The 19,127-nt window shown below is 44.2% G+C and overlaps 2 protein-coding genes across 3 annotated transcripts in view; one reads left to right on the plus strand and one right to left on the minus strand.

The window, feature by feature from the left end:
* Positions 1-4,293, plus strand: part of LOC138157527 (long-chain-fatty-acid--CoA ligase ACSBG2-like) — a 101,734-nt gene extending 97,441 nt beyond the window's left edge. Inside the window, exon 13 of the mRNA XM_069083171.1 lies at positions 1,349-4,293. Coding sequence (XP_068939272.1) covers positions 1,349-1,419 — 71 coding nt within the window. The 3' untranslated portion in view covers positions 1,420-4,293. The remainder of the gene's footprint in view (positions 1-1,348) is intronic.
* Positions 4,294-4,540: 247 nt separating this feature from the next.
* MLLT1 (MLLT1 super elongation complex subunit) overlaps positions 4,541-19,127 on the minus strand; it is a 100,735-nt gene continuing 86,148 nt past the window's right edge. For both annotated transcript variants that reach the window (XM_069082868.1, XM_069082867.1), the window contains 6 exons: positions 15,783-15,870; positions 12,944-13,052; positions 10,907-11,006; positions 9,368-9,439; positions 8,714-8,785; positions 4,541-8,026 (listed from right to left, as the gene is read on the minus strand). In XM_069082868.1, the coding sequence (XP_068938969.1) occupies positions 7,898-8,026; positions 8,714-8,785; positions 9,368-9,439; positions 10,907-11,006; positions 12,944-13,052; positions 15,783-15,870 (570 nt within the window). In that variant the 3' untranslated portion in view covers positions 4,541-7,897. The remainder of the gene's footprint in view (positions 8,027-8,713; positions 8,786-9,367; positions 9,440-10,906; positions 11,007-12,943; positions 13,053-15,782; positions 15,871-19,127) is intronic.

The following is a 19,127-nucleotide window of genomic DNA, read 5'->3' on the forward strand; positions in this document are numbered from 1 at the left end:
CTGCCTGTGTAACTTTGAGCAAGTTACTTAACCCCAAATGCTTTAAAAAAAAGATACTTAAATTTTCTGAGCCTATATTTCACCAAAAGGAAAATGAAGGGGAGCCTTTTCAATCCTAGATCTATGACTGAATACAACTCTTACATAATTATGTAGGTTTAGACTCTGTTTAGTTTGGTCCTTTAAGATGTCTTACCTGGTACTATGTTTAAATAATGGGAAGTAGCTGAAAGAGCCTTTGGCTAGGAACCAGCACCCCCTGGGCTGGAGGCCTGCATGACATGGAGCAAGTCCGTCTCACTAGGTACGGTACCACTTGTACCACCTTCCCTCCCAGTGTGCTGGGGGGAGAGAGAACTTTGTAAACTGGAGGGCACTTTGATAACGTGAGCTGTGATCCTTTTGAAAGCTTTTCAAGCACAGAGCAAAAATAAAAAACAAACCAACCTATGTTCAACCAATGCTTCTGCAATCTCATCAGTGAGTTTTCATCAACGTGGGCAGATCTGACTTAGAGCAGAGTGGGTATTCAATCTCTCCATGCCTTCTTAGCTCCTGGAATGTTTGATCACACCCTGGCAGACAGCTCCCCATGGCGGAGCGCTGGGGTTTTCTGTGTTATTAGCATGGTATGTACGCAGCCCCTCTCTCCATCTCAATTAGTCCCATCTCCCTTTTGGTTCATACTTATTCTTGCTGATGCTTACTCCCATATACAAGTGTCCCTGGCAACAAGCAGTAGCCTGTTTATACTGCCCAGGTGTCTTTCCATTCTTCTTGGGTCCCCTTGCAGGTGTGATTTTTCTGACATCCTGGTGTCCCAGGATTCAGTTAGATTTCACAATCAGAAGAACAGTAGCAGCAGGAGGTCATACTTCTTTGGTCCTTTCAAGTTTACAAAGCAGTGAGAAAGTTAATTCAAGAATTATTATTCCAATTTTATAGAAAAACCGAGGCTTAAAGTAGTAGCAAGAGTACTGGGATTTGGAATCTTGGCTCTGAGATTTGTCAAATATATGACAGGGAATGGCCTTTCCCCCTTTCTGCATCGCAGTTTCCTCCTCTGTAAATTCTCTGAGGGAAAACAATGTGCCCAAGATCAGATGCCAGAGCTGGAATTCAAATCTAGGTTTTCTGATTCCAATTCCTGGGACTCTTTCCCCTAAGCCGGCTCCGCATATAGGAATATTATCTCTGTCTCTCTTTCACACCCAGAAGCTTGAGAGCAAGCACTTGAGAGTAAGGGACTTTCATCTTTTCCTCTTGCTGTCCTTAACAATTCAGCACCCAGGCTGGAGAGGCCTTAGCCTTGATGGGATCTGCTCATAGTCCTTCTCTCCCTCAGGTCCAACCTCGAAGCTGAGACGGTCGCATGTCACCAGAATGTACCAAACGACAATCTCCAGTTTGTATATCTAGTTTTCTCTGTGGTCTGGGTGTCCAGGTTGCCATTGACCATGGGAGGCTCCCTCCTTTTTTTACCAATCAAATGTGACTCCATGAAGAATGTGAAGATCCTGAATTTGGCACAGTGTTTTATCTTCTTGGGGAATAGGTTTTAAAATAAAAATACATCTTCCACAGGAGATCAGGGAAGCCTCTGTCCTGGTTTGACCCAGCCCAGTGTGGCATTATTTGGTCTCCATTACCAAAGAAATGAGTCATTTACCTTGATCGTTCAAAGGGACTATGAAATGTATGTGCGATCTCCCTCTACCAGGACAGGTTCAAGGGACTCCATCCTGTGTAAAGCCTGGTGTATGCCTTTCTATAAATCCTCCTGAAAGAATCTGCTGCAATGTACTGCAGACTTTTCTCTGGGGCTTCTAAAGTTTTGGGGATCCCAGTGACTGTTAGCTTCTCTCTCATTATATGTCTAGATTGTCTCCTTTTCATCATACCTGACTTCTATATGATTTTGGCAAAAAGCATTTTTTCCTGATCCCCTGTGTTTACCTGCTGATCCATCTCACAGATGCAAGACAATATATGAAAATAAAGTACAAAAAACTGGAGTGAATGTTAACCTGTTCATTGCCCCCATAGAGCAGACTTTAAGGTGTAAAGACTGAAGACATAAATTCAGGACTCTTACAAACCTGAATGACACCTGAATTTTCTTTATTGTTTTTTTGCTACCCTCATCTCTGGGAATAAGATTTTTAAGTCTCATAAACCATAGTCCCAGTTCATAAGAGCAGATACTCATTTCTAGGCATTTTAATTATAAATCTGCCACAGGGTGACAAAATTTTCAGCCATTACAACTCTTAAAGACTGTCTACCATGCCCCCAAATTGTAGAATTACACAATCCCAGAACCCTAGAGGTCTTCCAGCCCAACCCATACCCTGAATGAGATCCCCTCCACAACTGCTAACAAATGGGCATTCAGCCTATACCTGAAGACTCCCCAGTGAGGGCAAACCCAGAAACACTTCTTATTAGGAAGTTGTTCCTTACTCTGTAAAGTCAAAACCTACCTCCTTGCAAATTCAAATCACTGTGATGTGTTGATGGAGAGTATTCACAATGACAAAATTACACATCTGTGAAGTGTAAGATACTTCCTGCACATAAAACATGATTTTAATACCTTTCCCTGAAGGATCCCCATGAACCAGCAGTCTGGGGCTCTTCCCTGAGCTGACATTTCCAAGAAAAAAAAAAAGGCGGGGGGATTGATTCAAAGGGGTAGACTTATGAGGTAATGGCTAAGGACTCAAAACATTAATAACTGACCATAGCACTCTTCTGCTCAGTTCTAAGACTTGGCGAGTTTGGTTTCTTATAAGGCAGATAAAATTCTCTTAGCCTTTATCTCACTACCTTTTCCTTGGGCCAGATCAGCTTAGCCAGGACATTTTAATAGGGTCAGAAGACAGGTAGGTCAGCAGAACTCTACAGACATAGAGCACCTGAATTTCCTCCAAGCACCTGTTGAAAGTTTCTCAGACTAACTTTGTGGATGAGATGGAGGGATTTGAGATAGATAAGACTACAGCTAAGTATATTCAGAAAGTGATGGAATGCCTAATTCCCCAAGAACAGGATCTGGAGTTGGAAGGAGTACCCACACTAACAAAATCCTAGATCTTTTAAAGTAAAGCCATGGGCTATTAAGAACGGAAGAACCTTATTTCAATATTATACTCAGGTGAGAGTAAAGGTTGCTCATCTTGGTCCTTAAGGAATCAAATGTTCCCAAGGTCAGGAAGAGCTGTACTAACAAACAGCAGCAATACATTTAATGAATGCCCCAGGCTTACCAGCCACTTATCCCCCCTCAATTTATGGACAGCAAATGAGTGAATGGACACCGACCATTAAATTATAGAGACAGATTATTTTGCTTGAATGTAGGGAAAAAACTCCTTAACAAGAAGAGCTGTGCAGAAGTGGAATGAGAGGTAGTGAAGTCATTTTCTGAGAGGATCACCCCACTGGGCAGAGAATTGGACTAGATGCCTTCTGAGATCTCTTTTCGCTCATGTCCTGCCTCTTTCATGGTGTTGCTTCTGCTCACAAATCCTCCAAAGAGCCTCTTTTTACAGACTGTGGGGGAAGGAGAGGCAAGTGTGGCTCTTTTCTCACCAAGTGAAAGTCAGTCTCATGAGCTATGGTGAGGTCAAACTCTTCCCAGCTTTTATCCTGACTGAAGACTTGCCTTGGACACTGCCCTGGGGTCCCCACAACCCCTCTTTATTTTTCTCAGAGCTCCTCCTTCAGCCTCGAGTCTTCAAGGCCATCAGCTTTCAGTGTTAATGATCTCTTTAGAGAGCAGATTTCCTAGTGTGCTTAAGCACAACAGAAATCAGAATCAAACCCCTGGAAATGAAGGCTGATGGACCTAAAGATCTGAGACCAGAAGAGCCACAGGAGATAAAGTGCTCTTAGGTGTGGGCTGGGCTGTGGTTAACAATATTAATTTACCTTTTATACTCGCAGCACTCAGGTTCTTTTTTTTTTTCCTCTTTTGGAGGGCAATTGGGGTTAAGTAACTTGCCCAATGTTACAAGGCTAGTTTTTTTGTATGGGTGTTGTGTCTGAGGCCGTAACTGAACTTGGGTCCTCCTGACTCTGGGGCCGGCGCTTTACTCATGTGCCACCACCTAGCCACCCCAAGCACTCAGGTTTTCTAAGCACCTTCCTAACAGCCACTTTGTGAAGCAGCTAGGGCGCCATGTACATCTTCCACATGATGAAACTGAGGCTTGGGGATGTGAAGTGGCTTGTACGAGATCACAGCACAGAAAGCACACCAGTTCTGTGCAGGGCACTGCCATCTGTATACCCTAGTCCTAGAGTGTGAGCACCAAGGAAGGCCAGCCTCATTCCATCTGGACTGATTTAAAGGGAGCTTCAGCAAGTGGTTCTACAATCATGATGCTATGGAAGCCACACCCATGGGAAGGGATTGGTTCCTTTTGTAAAACACTGAAACCTGCCCCTTAAGGGGAGTCCCCACCCCAGTCACAGGAGTCTAGATGATGAACCAGAAGAATGTTATTAAAAAAAAAAAAAAGGCTGTCAGTCTACAGACTTTTCCCATCTTACTTTATTTCACTGTTTTCTATAAAACTCCTCTGGAATTTCACAATTTAACAAAAATGTTTAAAATCCAGGACAGAAACAATCCTGTAACTTATTACAAACATGATTCTCCTCATTTCTTTGATCCAGGAGTCTGTCTCCAGCCAGAAGAACATATTAATTAGTTCAATGCCAGAGATGTTCTGTTAAAAACCCTCCTGTGATAGAAGGTATTGAATACCTTTGTTCTCGGCATTGTTTTGTTCATTCAAAGACACAGCAGAATACAAGGAATTAACACTCAGTTTGAGGCTTATGTACTTACATACTGTTTGTAAGGAGTGCAAAGGCAAGTCCCTCTCTCCTACTCCAGCCTTGCAGAGTCCTCGCCAGTAGGGGCGGGGCCCACAGTCGGTATGGTGTGTGTGTGGGATGCTCCGGAAACACTTCCAGGGCTTCTGCAGAAACATGAGTGCATGGGGAGGCCCACACAGCCTGCTGACATCCAATGGGACACCTGACAAACCTTAACAAGCACAAGGACTTTTTTTTTCCTTAGGGGGTAGGGGTGGGGTAAGGGAAAAGAATCCAGGACATTATCCAGCAGAGTAAGTCAGAACAATCTGGTAGGCATTCCCCTGGCAAGAACAAAGGGACTGAGGGCTGGGTCCCTGCCCTCACCTCCATCATTCCTTGTATCCAAGCCTCCTGGAGGGATGCCAACCTTCTGACTAACTAATGCTTAAGGAATCTGCTCCTGATTCAGGGAATAAACATAGGCTGAGGTCAACGGTCCTTAAACCCCCAAAGGACCCTTAAAAAAAAAAAAAGAAATCCTGAAGCCACAGATATCTCAAGACTGTGGCAATTATAAGGTTGCCACTGGCAACTCAGCTGTTGGCTATGACTGGGCTTCCTGCCTGCATATTTCAGGCCAATTTTATTTTGTCCCCTTTTGGGGAAGGCCAAGCTTCAAGGCAATCGCCAATTAGGGGAATGCTGGGAAATCTGCCTCTCAGACATGTCTGCCATGAGTGTGGAGTACAGGAAACATGGTATGTACTTTCTAGTACTCCAAAGCTATGGCTATCACCACCAGTCAGGGCAGAGAGAGGGGGTAGAAGACGAGAAGCTTCTCTTTTGAGGTTTGATGCACAGAATCGGTGGTTGTGGGGGGATCAGATTGTAAAAAGCACCCATTATAATTTTCCTTGGGGGTCTCAAATGATGGAACTTTTCTACTGAAAGTTGCCATCTGGAAGTGCCAGAGGCCACCAAGGAAGGAGAGACTTGAGTGCTGCCCCAAGGGGGCTCCCCAGAGCTAAGACTTGTTCAGGGAAGTCCTATCCCCAGTTCAACCGGCTGACAGTGAGGACATGGCTGCAACTGGATGGAGTGAGGTATATGGGGAGAGTGGTATCTTAGGTGCTACTGCGGGAAGGGCACCACTATGTGGCCCAAATACTCTGTGTCTTCTCCCCAGCTGTTCCTGGTACAGAAATTCTAATGCTCTCACAGTTCAAACACAAGTACAAGGACTGGGGTAGGGCAGGGTAGGGTTTGTTCTATAGCAAGAAGGAAAGAGGTGTGCATGCTTTCAGGAGAGCTGGGCCAGGGGGCTAATGCTGACCTGGGAGGGAGATCTGTTGTTCTTACGGGGCTTCTATCTAACCTTGTGCCAGATCCAGGGGAAAAACTGACCTGGCCAGATCTTGGCATTAAAAGAAACAAAGGGGGTGGGGCAGGGGACGAGGGAAAGTGGCACACCACGGGACCCTAGTGAACAGGAAGGGGATCCAGGCGGCCCCACGCTAACATGCTCATTATCTATCACCACAGAATAAACAGCTGCGCCAGAGCAGACAGACAGACAGGAGGGCATGGAGAGGGAGGGAACCAGGATGGGGTAGAAGACAAGAGTCCGGCTACCAGGAGCCCGAGTGTTACCTGGAGCAGAGGGGAAAGCGCTGAGAAGTGCCCCAATCATCCTGGGGCTCGGTCCGATCCAATCTTTTGCTTTTCTCCCACCTTATTTGGCAAAAGCTCCATTTTCAAAGTTCAAAGAGTACTAAACAAAAGGGAAGAAGAGCTGGATCCAGGAGACAGCTTGAAACCATGCTGTATCCTGCTACTGAATAGAGTCAGTGCTCAGAAGCCACTGCTAGTTTCACTAGGCAGGCATGTGTGTGCTTGGGTGTCAGAAGGCTCCCTCCCTCAGGCAGAAACCACTGCTCCTTAGTGTTCACTGGGGCTGAGCCGAGAGGCCTTAAACACAGCCTGAGTGGGTCGGCATCCAAACCCCAACGTTCCCTTGTTCTGGTTTCCTTGGGCAGAGCCAAAAAGCTGGTACAGGAAGGGGCTTGGAGGAGCGAGGCAGTGGTGACAGGAAGAAATGGCCTGGACAACAATGTCCATTTTGGCCAAAGGAGTCTCACCCTGACTGACTTCTGGATATGGCAACTAAACCAACCCTCCCTCTATAATTCCAAAAATCCTTTTCCATTTTGAGAGTCAAAGCTTAGCAACTGTCTTCCTCCTCCCATGTGCCATTGAGATTTAGAACAAGGACCAGGAACATACATCCTGAAATCGGAAGCCCGACTCGGCGCTCATACATACATACATACATACATATATAGAATATATAGAGAATATATACAGCATACAGAGGCTTGGAATCCTAGGACAGTTAAAGCAGACTGGAAGGAGGGAGGCTCAGAGCTTAGCCACCCTGCTTACGGCTGAGACACTAGGCATCCTTGCCATAGAGCCAGACTGATGCCTTCCCAAGACCTGGGTGGGAAGTGTACTTGTACCAAACTGTTCAGGAAGGGGAAAATAGGGCAGGCCCAAAGGATGGGAGAGGAGATCAGGGTTTCTATTCCACAGGAGCCGACCCAGACGGCTCAGGAAGCCCCAACTGTCAAACCATGGGCCCCCAACATGAACAACACCCCCTCCCTCCCCCCAGAGCTGGGAAAAGGCAGTTGCTGCTTTGGGGGCTGGTCACGAGGTCAGGTGAAGAAACCGTCTGCTGTGGCGCCAGTCAAATTCTTCTGTCTCAAAAGACAGACTCGATGTGTTTCTTGACACAAAAGCAGTTTTCAAAGTCAAACCGAATACGCTGACTCTCTGTGGGGGAGGGATGCTCGGCTCCTCTTGCTCTGCTCAGACCTGTGCCCAGGACTCTTCCCGTAGCTAAGGGGAGAGGCCTGTTGAGCTGTGCGTTCAGAGAGCATGGCTGTTCGCTAAGGCAGTGCTGCGGGTGAATTGAGAGAGTAAGGTCTACTTGTGGGGACTGGTTTCCTGGTACTGGGAGACTGGCCTGACGGTTTCCCAAGGCGCCCGCCATCTGGACCCAGTGTCATGTGGCCCCAGCCTCGAGGTAACTCTGCAGCTTGCGGACGGTGGTCTCATCCAGAGAGAAAAGGTCAAAGTCAAAGGTGGTGTTGGTGACATTAAAGTGTCCCGTCTCCTCGATGAGGTTGACAATCTAAAAGAGAGGACCGCAGGGAACTTACTTGGGGGAAATCTGTGTGGAGGAGAGAGCCAAGGCCACAAGAGGACATCTGTTCTCCAGAGGCATCACCAGGAAAATCAGGAGGGAGGTACGAGACAGGGATGGACTGGGCAACCAGGCTTAATGCCAAGAGCCCTTGGGGCTAGGTGGGAAGACAGACTAGCCACTTATATCCAGCCCAAGAACCCAAGGACACTGGTCTTGTCCCCACATCCATGCACATAAGTTAGGAATATCATGTAACCAAAGGCAACCCAAGTATGGGGTTATCTTTAGCTCCTAGTTTGGGAGTGTGAAGAAATCCATGTTAGTAAGGGCTTCTCCACACTACATTCCAATTCTTCAGGTGCCTCTGGAGGGGTTTAGACCCTGAAGTCCACTCTATAACTGTCACAAAACCTACCCTCTGCACATGTACCTGAGGAACCAACACATGGTACATAAAGCTAGCCCTCAGGGGACCATTAGAGTTGCCCCACATCTCAAGGGCAGAAGAGGGCCCAAGTTGCCTCCTTATGTATCATCCTAGGATCTAATCATTACTCACAGGAACACTGTCTTCCTGTTCCTGCTGGCCAGACTCTAGTCCTGCCAGTGAACTCTCACTGTGCCTAAGGGATCTGGACCAAAGGGACCATAGAGAAAGGTAATGACCGATACCTGCTGCAGCACATTGCGTTCACGGAGGGCCATGAGCCGCCGGTGAAGCTCCACCAACTCATCTGTGTAGGCCTGCAGTGGAAGGCTTGGGTGAACTCAGGCACTTACCCAGGCTATCTCCCCTTCTACCCAATAGCTGACCCCTCTACTCCTTCATTCTGTGAGATAGCTGAGGGTCAGGAGGGATGAAACTAAGGGGAAATTATCTGTAGGACTGTCCCAAGGCAGGAAGGTAATTTAGGGTTCCTGACTCACATTTGAGTATTTCAGACACAGAGACTACACTCACTACTCAGGAAGTTCATTTGGAGTCATTAAGTAGCCCAGGAGGGGCAGCTTGAGTACAGACACCCAAAGGTTCCAGCTAACTATATCCTCCCTTTTGAAAATTTGCTCTGGGGCCAGGAATCTGTGACAGACTGAATGGGTCAGCTCCATAGGTGACTGCCAGTGAAAGAAAGTGAGGAGGCCAGAAGATCCTGGCTCTAAGAATAACCTCATCTGGGATAGACATTTAAAGCCCAGGGAAGTAGAAGGAAAGTTGTAACACTGAATCTTTCTGCCACCCTCATGGTCTTTAGACAGGAGATGTCCCTGATCTCTGACCCTTTTCATGACATTTTTCCATGTGACCCAGTCCCAATCCCAGTTCACCTTGTCGTATGTTCCCTTCTTTAGTATTTTTTCTGGTTTGCTGCAGGATTCTGGACTCTTCCTTCCAGATGCCTAGAGGTTTAAAAAAAAATTCACTTTTATTAAAAGTTTCAGGTAATATATCCAAAGATTGGAGAATGTCTCAAATACACTGTAGTATAGGTACACAATTATATTAGTGCACTATTAATAGTTTGGTTTTTTTTTGGGGGGGGGGGGGTTGGAAGGGCATTGGAGTTAAGTGACTTGCCCAGGGCCACACAGCTAGCAAGGAAGGGTCTGGGGCTGAATTTGAACTTGGGTCCTCCTGACTCCAGGGTCACTATTAATGTCAATGCATAAAATGACACATGAAAGCTACAAAGAAATACTGGGAAGATTGCTGCAGAATGAACCCAGCAGCACTAGGTCACTATGACACTAACACATAGCTACGTAAACATAATATTAATCAATCCCCTTAGTCTCCCTTACTCAAGTCTGTTCCCACTTCAATTGATCTTCCCCTCAAACTAAAGTAAAGCAAAGGTCTGATGAAGTCAATCTGTACTTCCCTGCCTCACTTATCCCATGGCTCCCTACTCTAACTCTAGGATCAACCACAGGTATTCTCAAAGTCTTAGTGCAATTTTAAACTTCAATCTTATTCAGTAATAGTATGAATTCTTTGGCATTTGTAACTCTCTACAATTCCCCCTTCTTCCCTTCCTTTTCTTCCAGTCTTCTTCGGTCAGCCAGACTAGACTGTTTCCCACCTCTGGGTCTTGGCACAAGCTGTAGTCCATACCTGGGATCCTTGCCCTCCTCCTCCTCCTCACTTTTTCCTCTGAGAACCCTTGGCTTCTGTCCACCTTCAGCTCAGATCACTTTGGCAGGAAACCTTTCACTTCTAAGATTCCTGTAACCATTCTGGAGGCACATATTTATGCCCACGTTGTCTCCCTCATCAGACTGTTAGCTCCTTCAGGGCACAGACGATGTTTCTGCACAGAGCACAGTCCGTAAAGACTACCAAGTACCTCATCTTCTCCTCTGTGTTTCCATCAATGCAGACTAAAATGGTATTACCTTCTTCAAATCCTTCATTCTTGGGACTCGAGCTTGGAGTCCACTAAAATCTTTTTTCTTATGAAGTGAGGGCTGGTCAATGCCTCTCCAATTCTATACTTGGAATCACAAAGTTTCTTAAGAAAAAACTTTTGGTAAGGTATTTCTCAAAGAAATCAAACTCCTTTACTTCATTACCCCCAGGCAAATGAAGTTTGTTAAACTGTGACTAAACTCCCCACTAGGGAGAGAGGGGCTCTAGTACAATGCCAGGGCATGGTGGCAGTGAATCCACTCTGATCACAAGCTCATCTTGGTCCTTAAGACTTAATTGCCTAGAGACATCTAAGTGGGGCTTCCTAATGAGCACATCTCTTGTAGACCTTTTCCCTGATGAAAATGCTATTAGGAATGGAGGTAAAGGGCAGGACAGAAAAGATGCAAAGTTCAGCACTATGTATCTGCCTGCTCTTTCCTCTCCTTTCCAAATACCTTGCTGTTGGCTGGAGGCAGTTTCTGAGCAGGAGGGGGCTCTCGACTGGGCAGGCAAGAGTCTGCACTGTTGTCACTATCACTGTCGCTGAAACTCAACCTGAAAATGAGAGAGAAGGAGAGTATGTACAGGTAAATAGTCTATTTGCAGGGTCTTGTACTCTGGACTGAGCCCCAGTGCGATCCACGTGATATTGTTCCCATGACAAATAGAAGGTCACTGTTCTGCTGAGGCTTCTATGACCAACTGTTGGCTCGGTACTTTTAGTGAGACCCCTTCCCATCCAGATGGCTCAGAAGGTCTAAGAAATACCAGACAGGGAAATGAAATCCTTCCCAATTCCCAGGGCCCACAGGAGGTCACACCATCTGTACCATGAAGCATAGAATGACCTGCTGGGATCCCAGAACCCTCGAGTGGCCTTAGGCTATTTATTTTCTCTACATGGAATTCACTTCCTTCTTGTCACCTGCTGAATTCTTACCCGTTCTTTAAAGGCTGAATGAAATGCCACTTCCATCAGGATGCCTTCAAGCCTGTTCTTCAGAAGGGCGTTTGTTCTTAGACCTATCTAATGCACTAATTATGCAATACTGTACATTATAATTATCTATGTTTCCATCTTATCCTTCCTCCCTACTAGGTCATGAAATTAGGGACTTACAGTTAACTTCCCTGGTTTCTACTACAGGATTCTGCTGGATGTAGGTAGTTCAGATATACTAGATCTTGTTGGGGAAGAAGGGCAGGGTCCAAAAGGGACTTTGAAAACCAGAGTGCTTCTGGAGACCTCTCAACCAGTCACAAAAGCACATACAGCTGAGCTAAGCCAAGTCAGAAAGCCACTTCCACCCAAAGCTTTTCCAGGGGTCAGCTTAGAAACCTAAGCCAATATTAGACTAAAGTGCTTGCTGTCTGTCAAGTGAGCATGACAGACAGGCAAACCACTGATGTCATGAACACATTAAGTAGCCTGGCAGTATGGAGCCAGGATGTTGCGGGCTCATAGTAAAAAGATATGGGCAGGCTGCTATAGTTCTTGACCAATCTGAGCAGTGTTCAAAAATAACAACCTTAGAGAAAGCTCAGCTGCCTGTCCTCAGAACAGAGATATCAGATGGAGAAACTGGGAATTTTTTCTCTGTCTACTTAGGATCACAGGGCTGGGAGGGATATTGCAGATCATTTAGTCATTTAACAAATGAGAAAACTGAGGTCCAAAGAGGGGGCATAGTAAGGAGCAGAGCCAAGATTCAAATTCAAGTCCTTTGATTCCAAAATCTTGGGCTCTTTATGCCTGGATTATCTAGCCATCTTCTTCAAGGGCAGATTGTAAGGGTCAGCGATAAATCACTTGAAAATGCTTTGTGCTTTGAAATTTAAGGTCTATCTCCTGAATGTTGGGGGCCTAAAACCTACTCCACAGTTAGATATCTCTAATCTTGTATCTGGTCTCCATAAAAGATGCTGGATGCACATCTTGCTTCTGATTAAGAGAACCAAGAACTTTCAGACCTAGCACTACAACTGATTCACTGAATGAACATGGAGAAGCGCACCCCCTGTCCCCAATCCTGACATCAGTCAGTTTCCTGTCTAGAAAATAAGACAGGTCGCTATTTTGGGGTGGTGGGTAAGGGAAAAAAGGGGAGAAAATTTGTAACTCAAAATCTTGTGGAAATGAATGATGTAAACCAAGAAAGAAAAAAGAGAGGAAAAAAAAGAAAATAAGACAGGTCCAAAGTCTCTTTCAGTTCAGCAGCTGGGTTCTAAGATTGCTTCCAGCTCTAACATTCTATGCTATATGATATCTTCTAGCTCTGATGTTCTATATCCCCAGGTCCCTCCCAACCATAACATTTTATGTTCTAGGTTCCTTCCTAGCTTTAGCATTTTATCTTTTAGTCCCTCCCAGACATAATATGACCTGCAGTAACTACAAGGCCAAAGGGAAAGATCCTCCACTGATGCCAGCAGGCTGATTCTAACACTAGACTGTAGATAGGAGGAGGAAAGTCTTGGAGTGAGTTTGTCACCTGGAATCTCTGCCTGGATTCGTTTTGCCAGCTGCCTCCTCGCCAGAAGAGGAATCGTCTTCATCTGATTCCTCTGACTGCAGGTCTTCCACCATGGAACGCAGGGGGCCTGAGTTTTCAGGGGGAGATAAGAAAAGATAATACTGAAATACATTGGCCTTAACAGAAATCACTATCACATAGAGTCAAGAGCTGGAAAGAATCCCTGACAGTGCAACAGATGTTCAACAGCCCACAAAACCCCCCACTCCCAAATAGCTTTACCCTGACAGGCAGAGGCTCATCAACTTAGAAAAGGAGATCAGAGAAAACTAAATGAACTCTCACCTTTTTTTTTTTACTGCTTGACCATTTGATAAAAAATGAATATATTTGATTCCCATAAGCTCATTTTGAAACTCAGGCCTCCTCAACTTCAGCCCCACTCAAAGTTTCTGGGTCCAGTCAAAGCCCAGGCCCATGATGACATACTATCCCCACAGTTTATAAGGATAATAACAAAGCATTCCTCTTGGCTGAAGCATTCAGGCCAGAAACCCCAATGTGTACCATAGGGTTGAGAGAAATGGCAAGCACCCTCTCTCCCAGACTAGGGGGAACAGATAGCAAATGCATCTCATAACCTGTCCTGCAGTGTTCTCACTCTGATGGCAAATGGCATGGGCCTCTCTCGGTCTGGGTCACTATATACATCTGCACTGGATGATCCCATCCATTCCTAGTTAAGCATCACCTCGACTGAGAGGCAAACAACTCTCCATTCCTTACAAACTACACTTGGCTTATATTCTTGTTCCCATAACAACAAAGGGACATAAAGCTTTCATTTCACATGGTCACATGGTTCTGTTTCAAACTATCACATAGGAGGGCTGGCTCTAAGGTTCTCTCTATCTCTAAGGTTCTATGACTTGATGTCTCCCCAATCCCAGATCGATTGCAACAAATAAAAGGCAAATCTATCAGGATTCTTAACCTAATAACTACTTTCAGCAGTGTAAGTGATAGAATTACAAATGGAACCTTGAAAGCCAAGGAAGAGAAATCCTCAGCCAAAAACATAAGAAAGAAAAGCTGCTCTAATCAGGTCTGACATAACCTGTTTAGAGGGCCAGTCAAGAGGCTGACCAGGTAAACAGAGTAACTCTCAGCTTTGAAAGCTTAAGATGAATGGAACTCTAAACCACTGTAGACTCCCTCATAATGATGCAAGGGGGTCTGGCAATCAAGAAGTGGGGGCATGTCAGGAAAGCAACACCTCATGTGGACCCCATGCCATAGGCTCCCCATTACACACATGTTTATCTTGAGGAAATATTCTAGGAAACCTGTCACTTTTTGAACAAATTCTCTAGGAAGGTTGTTCAAAGCTTTGGCTTTGCCATGGGTTGGTTATAAGGACCTCTCTCTCCACATAGGAAGTCTGCAAGAATATTATTATTATTGTTATTTTTAATAATATTTTATTTTCCCCCAATTACATGTAAAAACCAATTTTTAGCATTCTTTTTTTTAAAAAAAGTTTTGAGTCCCAAATTCTATCCTTCTTTCCCTCTTCCCCCCTCCTTGAGAAAATAAGAAATCTGATATAGGTTATACATGTACAGTCATATATATTTCCATTAGTCATTTTGTGGAAGAAAATAAAGAGTATTATTTTCAACTAGCATCTTATAAAGAAAAACTCCATTTTCTTGTGATCTGAATTCAGTGAGCTTTGAGGGAAGGCAGAATCAACAGAAAATAAATGACAACTCTAGATTTCAGCATTATTATATAAATGTCTCAAGAGAAGTGAACATTTCTCCCCAATCACCAAACCATTTAAATTAAAATCTAGATTATTTCATGCTTGAATTATTGGTGTTTGTTGACAATAGTCTAGGCTTGGGCTGAAAATTGACAAGCCCAGAGAAGACAGTCTGGTTCTGGTGGCTCAACGGACATAAAGCAGAGCTAACTTTGGACAATAAAGGAGCCACCCCACCACTTTAGTCAGCTAATGATGAAATGGTACTGACAAAGAAACAAGATTCAGGCTCACATCTGGCACCTGGCCCAGTCACAACCAGAAGCATCAATTCAACAGAACTCCATGCACAAGTGCTGTTTCAACCCAGCCTGGAAAAAAAGATACCTGTTCCACGGGGTGGTTCCACCACCCAGACTTTACCTTACTGTTCTTGGCAAAAACATAAAATATAAAATCATCACACATTTTTAAGTGATCCTCTGTACCTACAGTCATCTAAAGATTAGTGCTTTGGGAGCTCCCCTCTCATATAATTCTGTTTGCAAAGTTTGATGTGGACACATCATGCATAGTACGATAAATCTATTGGTAATGTCGTCACTGGGGCTTGGCTTTCTTTCTTGAAAATTTGCCCACCACTTAGATATATCTGGTACACAAAAAACACTCCCCCCAAACCTTTTGGTTTTGGTGGTGAATTTCCTTTAGCACGAGTATTTTTTGCCTTTGAACACTGAATCATACTTTGTATTTACCTGCAGACTTTTAGTTCATTCAAAGAGAACAGCTATTTTAAAACACACACACAGAATGAGAGCTGACCCACTTGAGCAACATGCAAGGCTATACCTACCACATGTAATACTCTGGTAGTTAACTCTGTAAGGTTACTTTCTGAACAACCTTTGTTTGAGTATCAAAACACAACTCTCTCCTATCCTTTCCCATCTGGCCCTCTGCTGTGGCCAGGATGGGAGCAGAGGGTTTTCCCCATGCTCTAGGCATAACATGTAAATTTTGGATTTCAAAAATTATTAAAAATACATTCATAATCATGTCTACTGATAATCCTTTCTTGTAACAGACCTTGACTGTGGTTCTGAGATGGTTCAAAATCCGAATCTGAACTGGAATCCGAACTGGAGCTGGAGTTGGAAGGGCTGGACTGGACAGACTTCACCCCCCATAAAAAGGAAATAAAAGGAAAAAGAATCTTAATCTTTCAATCCACTGCAGAACAAAGAGACAATTGGAATATATCTAATAGTACAGGCATTTCAGCATGACTGCATCACATTATATGTAGCTGACCTAGTCCCGTTAGGGTCAAGAAAAGCTAGAGACTTGTGCTCCCCAGAAAGAATGGCAACCCACACTGCCATCCCACTCTTCTGAAAGCAGGCAACCAAACTCTGACATTACTGTCCTCAGCTGAGAAATCTCTGTCCTTATGGGCTCTGGAGCAGTGTGAACCTTGATATGACAGAATCAGCCATAGGCAAACTGATGGATCCTGGGCAAGTAAGTCACTCCCCCATTCTGGGTCAAGTGTGCCAAATTAAAAAACCATTTGTAAAGTTTCTGTGATGTACATGCACAGCACCATGATGGACAGACATGGGGAGATGAGGTTAAAAAAAGACACTGATAATTACATGACCCTGGGATAACTTTTCTGAGCTTCAGTCCTCATCTGTAAATGGAGATAATAGCTGCACTCACATCACAAGATAGCTGTATCAAATGAGATAAGGTAAATAAAGTGCTTTGCAAATCTTAAAATGATATGTAAATGTGAATTTTATTAAGACACAGGTCCTGCTATCAAGAAGCTTATAGAATATACCACCTATACAAAGGCAGAATGTGATCTAGGAAAGACAAAGTGTTGTTATAAGAGATTTGAGGAGAGTCTGGGACTGCTTTTGGTTATTCAGCAGGCTCAAGAGTCAGTACTGATGAATGATCTATATGATCATAGATTTAGAGCTAGAAGGGACCTTAGAACTGAGATAGCCCAATCCCCTTCATCTACAGATGAAGAAAGGTAAGTGACTTAGCCAAGGTGACACAGAATTCAGAGCTGGGATCTGAACCTAGTCCTGGGGCTCCAGACCCAGTGCTTTTTCCAGGAAAGGGTAACAACTGAGTTGAGGCTTGAAGGATTTCAATAAGAAGAGGTGATAACAGGGAGATCATTCCCAGGTGTGAGGAATAACACATGCAAAGGCACATAGATTGCTAAGAGTGAGATGGGAAGTGGGGCCAGGGAATGACCACTTTGGTTGGAATGTAGAATATGTAAGAATATGGCTTTCACAAGCCCAGCCACTGGGACCCATGCTTTACTTTCTTCTGCCAACTGTGACAGAGGCTTTAGCAAAAGATGCCAAGTCTACTGACTTGGACACACACTTGACAACCAACTGATGTCTGTGTGCCAAACAACTGACATCTAATGGGGTCTGAGGTTTTTCCTAGTTAGGCCTAAGGCATAACCCTCTCCCCCTAAAGCCCACAGTGTTCATGAACTTCCTTGATCTATAGAGAACATACACCGGCATTCGCATTTCATTATTCACTATCTTATAAAGGTACTATTTTCTATATCAGTGAAGAGCATTTTATCCCAGACAAGAAAATAACTATAGTTTTTAATTGCTAATGACCACCAGATATCAGTAAGCATCTTTCAGAGCTTTCCTTCCAGGGCTAAATTCTGAGCCCTCAAGCAAAAATCCCATTCCCCTTAGCAAAAAAAAAAAAGCAGGATGAGGATCTTCGGGTAAGAGACCTCCTTCAACTCAGTATTTCCACCCATAGGGGGATTTCATGATGCTTAAGGACTTCAAACAGAGGTACATCCTAAGCTATCACAAGGTGGCAGAATAAAATCTGAATAACGAATTATCAACTAGTGTTGATTTAGCAGTTACCATGGGATCTTGAGCACAAAGGCCCTCCTGGAGAGGGATCTGCTTAGCATCCATTCTTTGTAGTCACTCAAAGATTACTGACAGTGGCTGAACAGCAACATTTACTAGTTCTTTCATTACCTAAAAAGCAGCTAATCTGGGGCAGATAACCAGAATTCATCAAGGGGTAGCTGGGTTCTGTCTTATCATGGGGATCAATTCCCTATTAGTTTTATCCTACACATTCCCTTCCAAAGAGCCTTCTCCTTGGCAAAGAAAACAAATGCAAAGTAAGCTCTATTCTTTCCATCATCCCATTTATCCTCTGAAGAAGTCCTAACTATTCTTTGGTTCCCATTTCCTAATGTAGTTAGGAAAAAAAAATGCCCTAATAGCTGTTAACTTTAGCTTTCCTGGAAAGTCTCTATTCATTCTGAGCTTCCGTATTTCTGATACTGTTTTTGAAGAACTATGATACTTTTATATTCACCCACTGTTGCCAGCCCTTGCACCCATTTTCTGCACATCTTTAAAATCTATACTGGCTGATTGGGACACCTAGGTCCAATGATACCAAAACTAGTAGCCTGTGTAGGCCCACATTTACATTTCCAGGGCAGTAGTAGCCTGAACCTCAGAAAACCAGAACATGTCCTGAAAGATACTGACAAGCAGGTCTTGATACCTGGTGAGTCATGAGGCCTTTTGGAATTTGGCAGACCAACTGCTCAGTCACCCTAGAACTACAGAAGAACAGTGAGGCTACTTAACAGGCTCCTCCCTTAAGGATCAAGTATATTTATTCCCGTTGAAGAGTAGCTTTTCTCTACTGATCATAAAGGATTATTAAGGCAATGCATCTCAGAGTTGCAAGAAAATTTGTAGAGAAACTAGTTCTAGTCTAGTCCTGACCTGAACAGGAGACTTTTCTGTACCATTTCAACTGAGTGGTCATAGAGCCTCCACTTGAAGAGCTCTAGTAATGAGCAGGTGGCACGATGGATAGAGCAGTGCACCTGGAGTCAGGAAGATCTAAGTTCAAATATAGCTTCAGATAGTTACTATGTGATCCTGGGCAAGTCCTTTAAGTGCTGTCTGCCTCAGTTTCCTCAACTGTAAAACAGTAACACCTGCCTCTCAGAGTTGTGAAGATGGAGATAATATTTGTAAAGCACCTGCAAACCCTAAGGCACTATACAGATGTTAGCCACTTAAGAAACAAATGAACCCAGTCTGCTTTTGAATGCCTCTTACTTTCTTTTAACATCTTTTTTTTTTTTTTGAGGGGGAGGAAAGAGGAGGGAGAAAGTAAGCTGCAACTTTCCTGGGTCAATAGAGTAAGTCCAATTCATTAATTTGATCCTTATCAAACAACCATTTCTTAAATGTGTGCAGTGCTCTAGGTCCTGTGCTGAGCGCTATGGAAAAGAAGACAAGAACAAGATAGTGCTTGTCCTCAAAAAGCTTACACGAAGGAAACAACTCTACAATTTTAAAGATGAGGACCCCGTGGCTC

The sequence above is a fragment of the Petaurus breviceps genome, unplaced genomic scaffold (genome assembly GCF_028583685.1).
Source record: "Petaurus breviceps papuanus isolate PSGF00001 unplaced genomic scaffold, PetGlider_PUasm1.0 172, whole genome shotgun sequence".
Taxonomy (NCBI): Eukaryota; Metazoa; Chordata; class Mammalia; order Diprotodontia; family Petauridae; genus Petaurus; species Petaurus breviceps.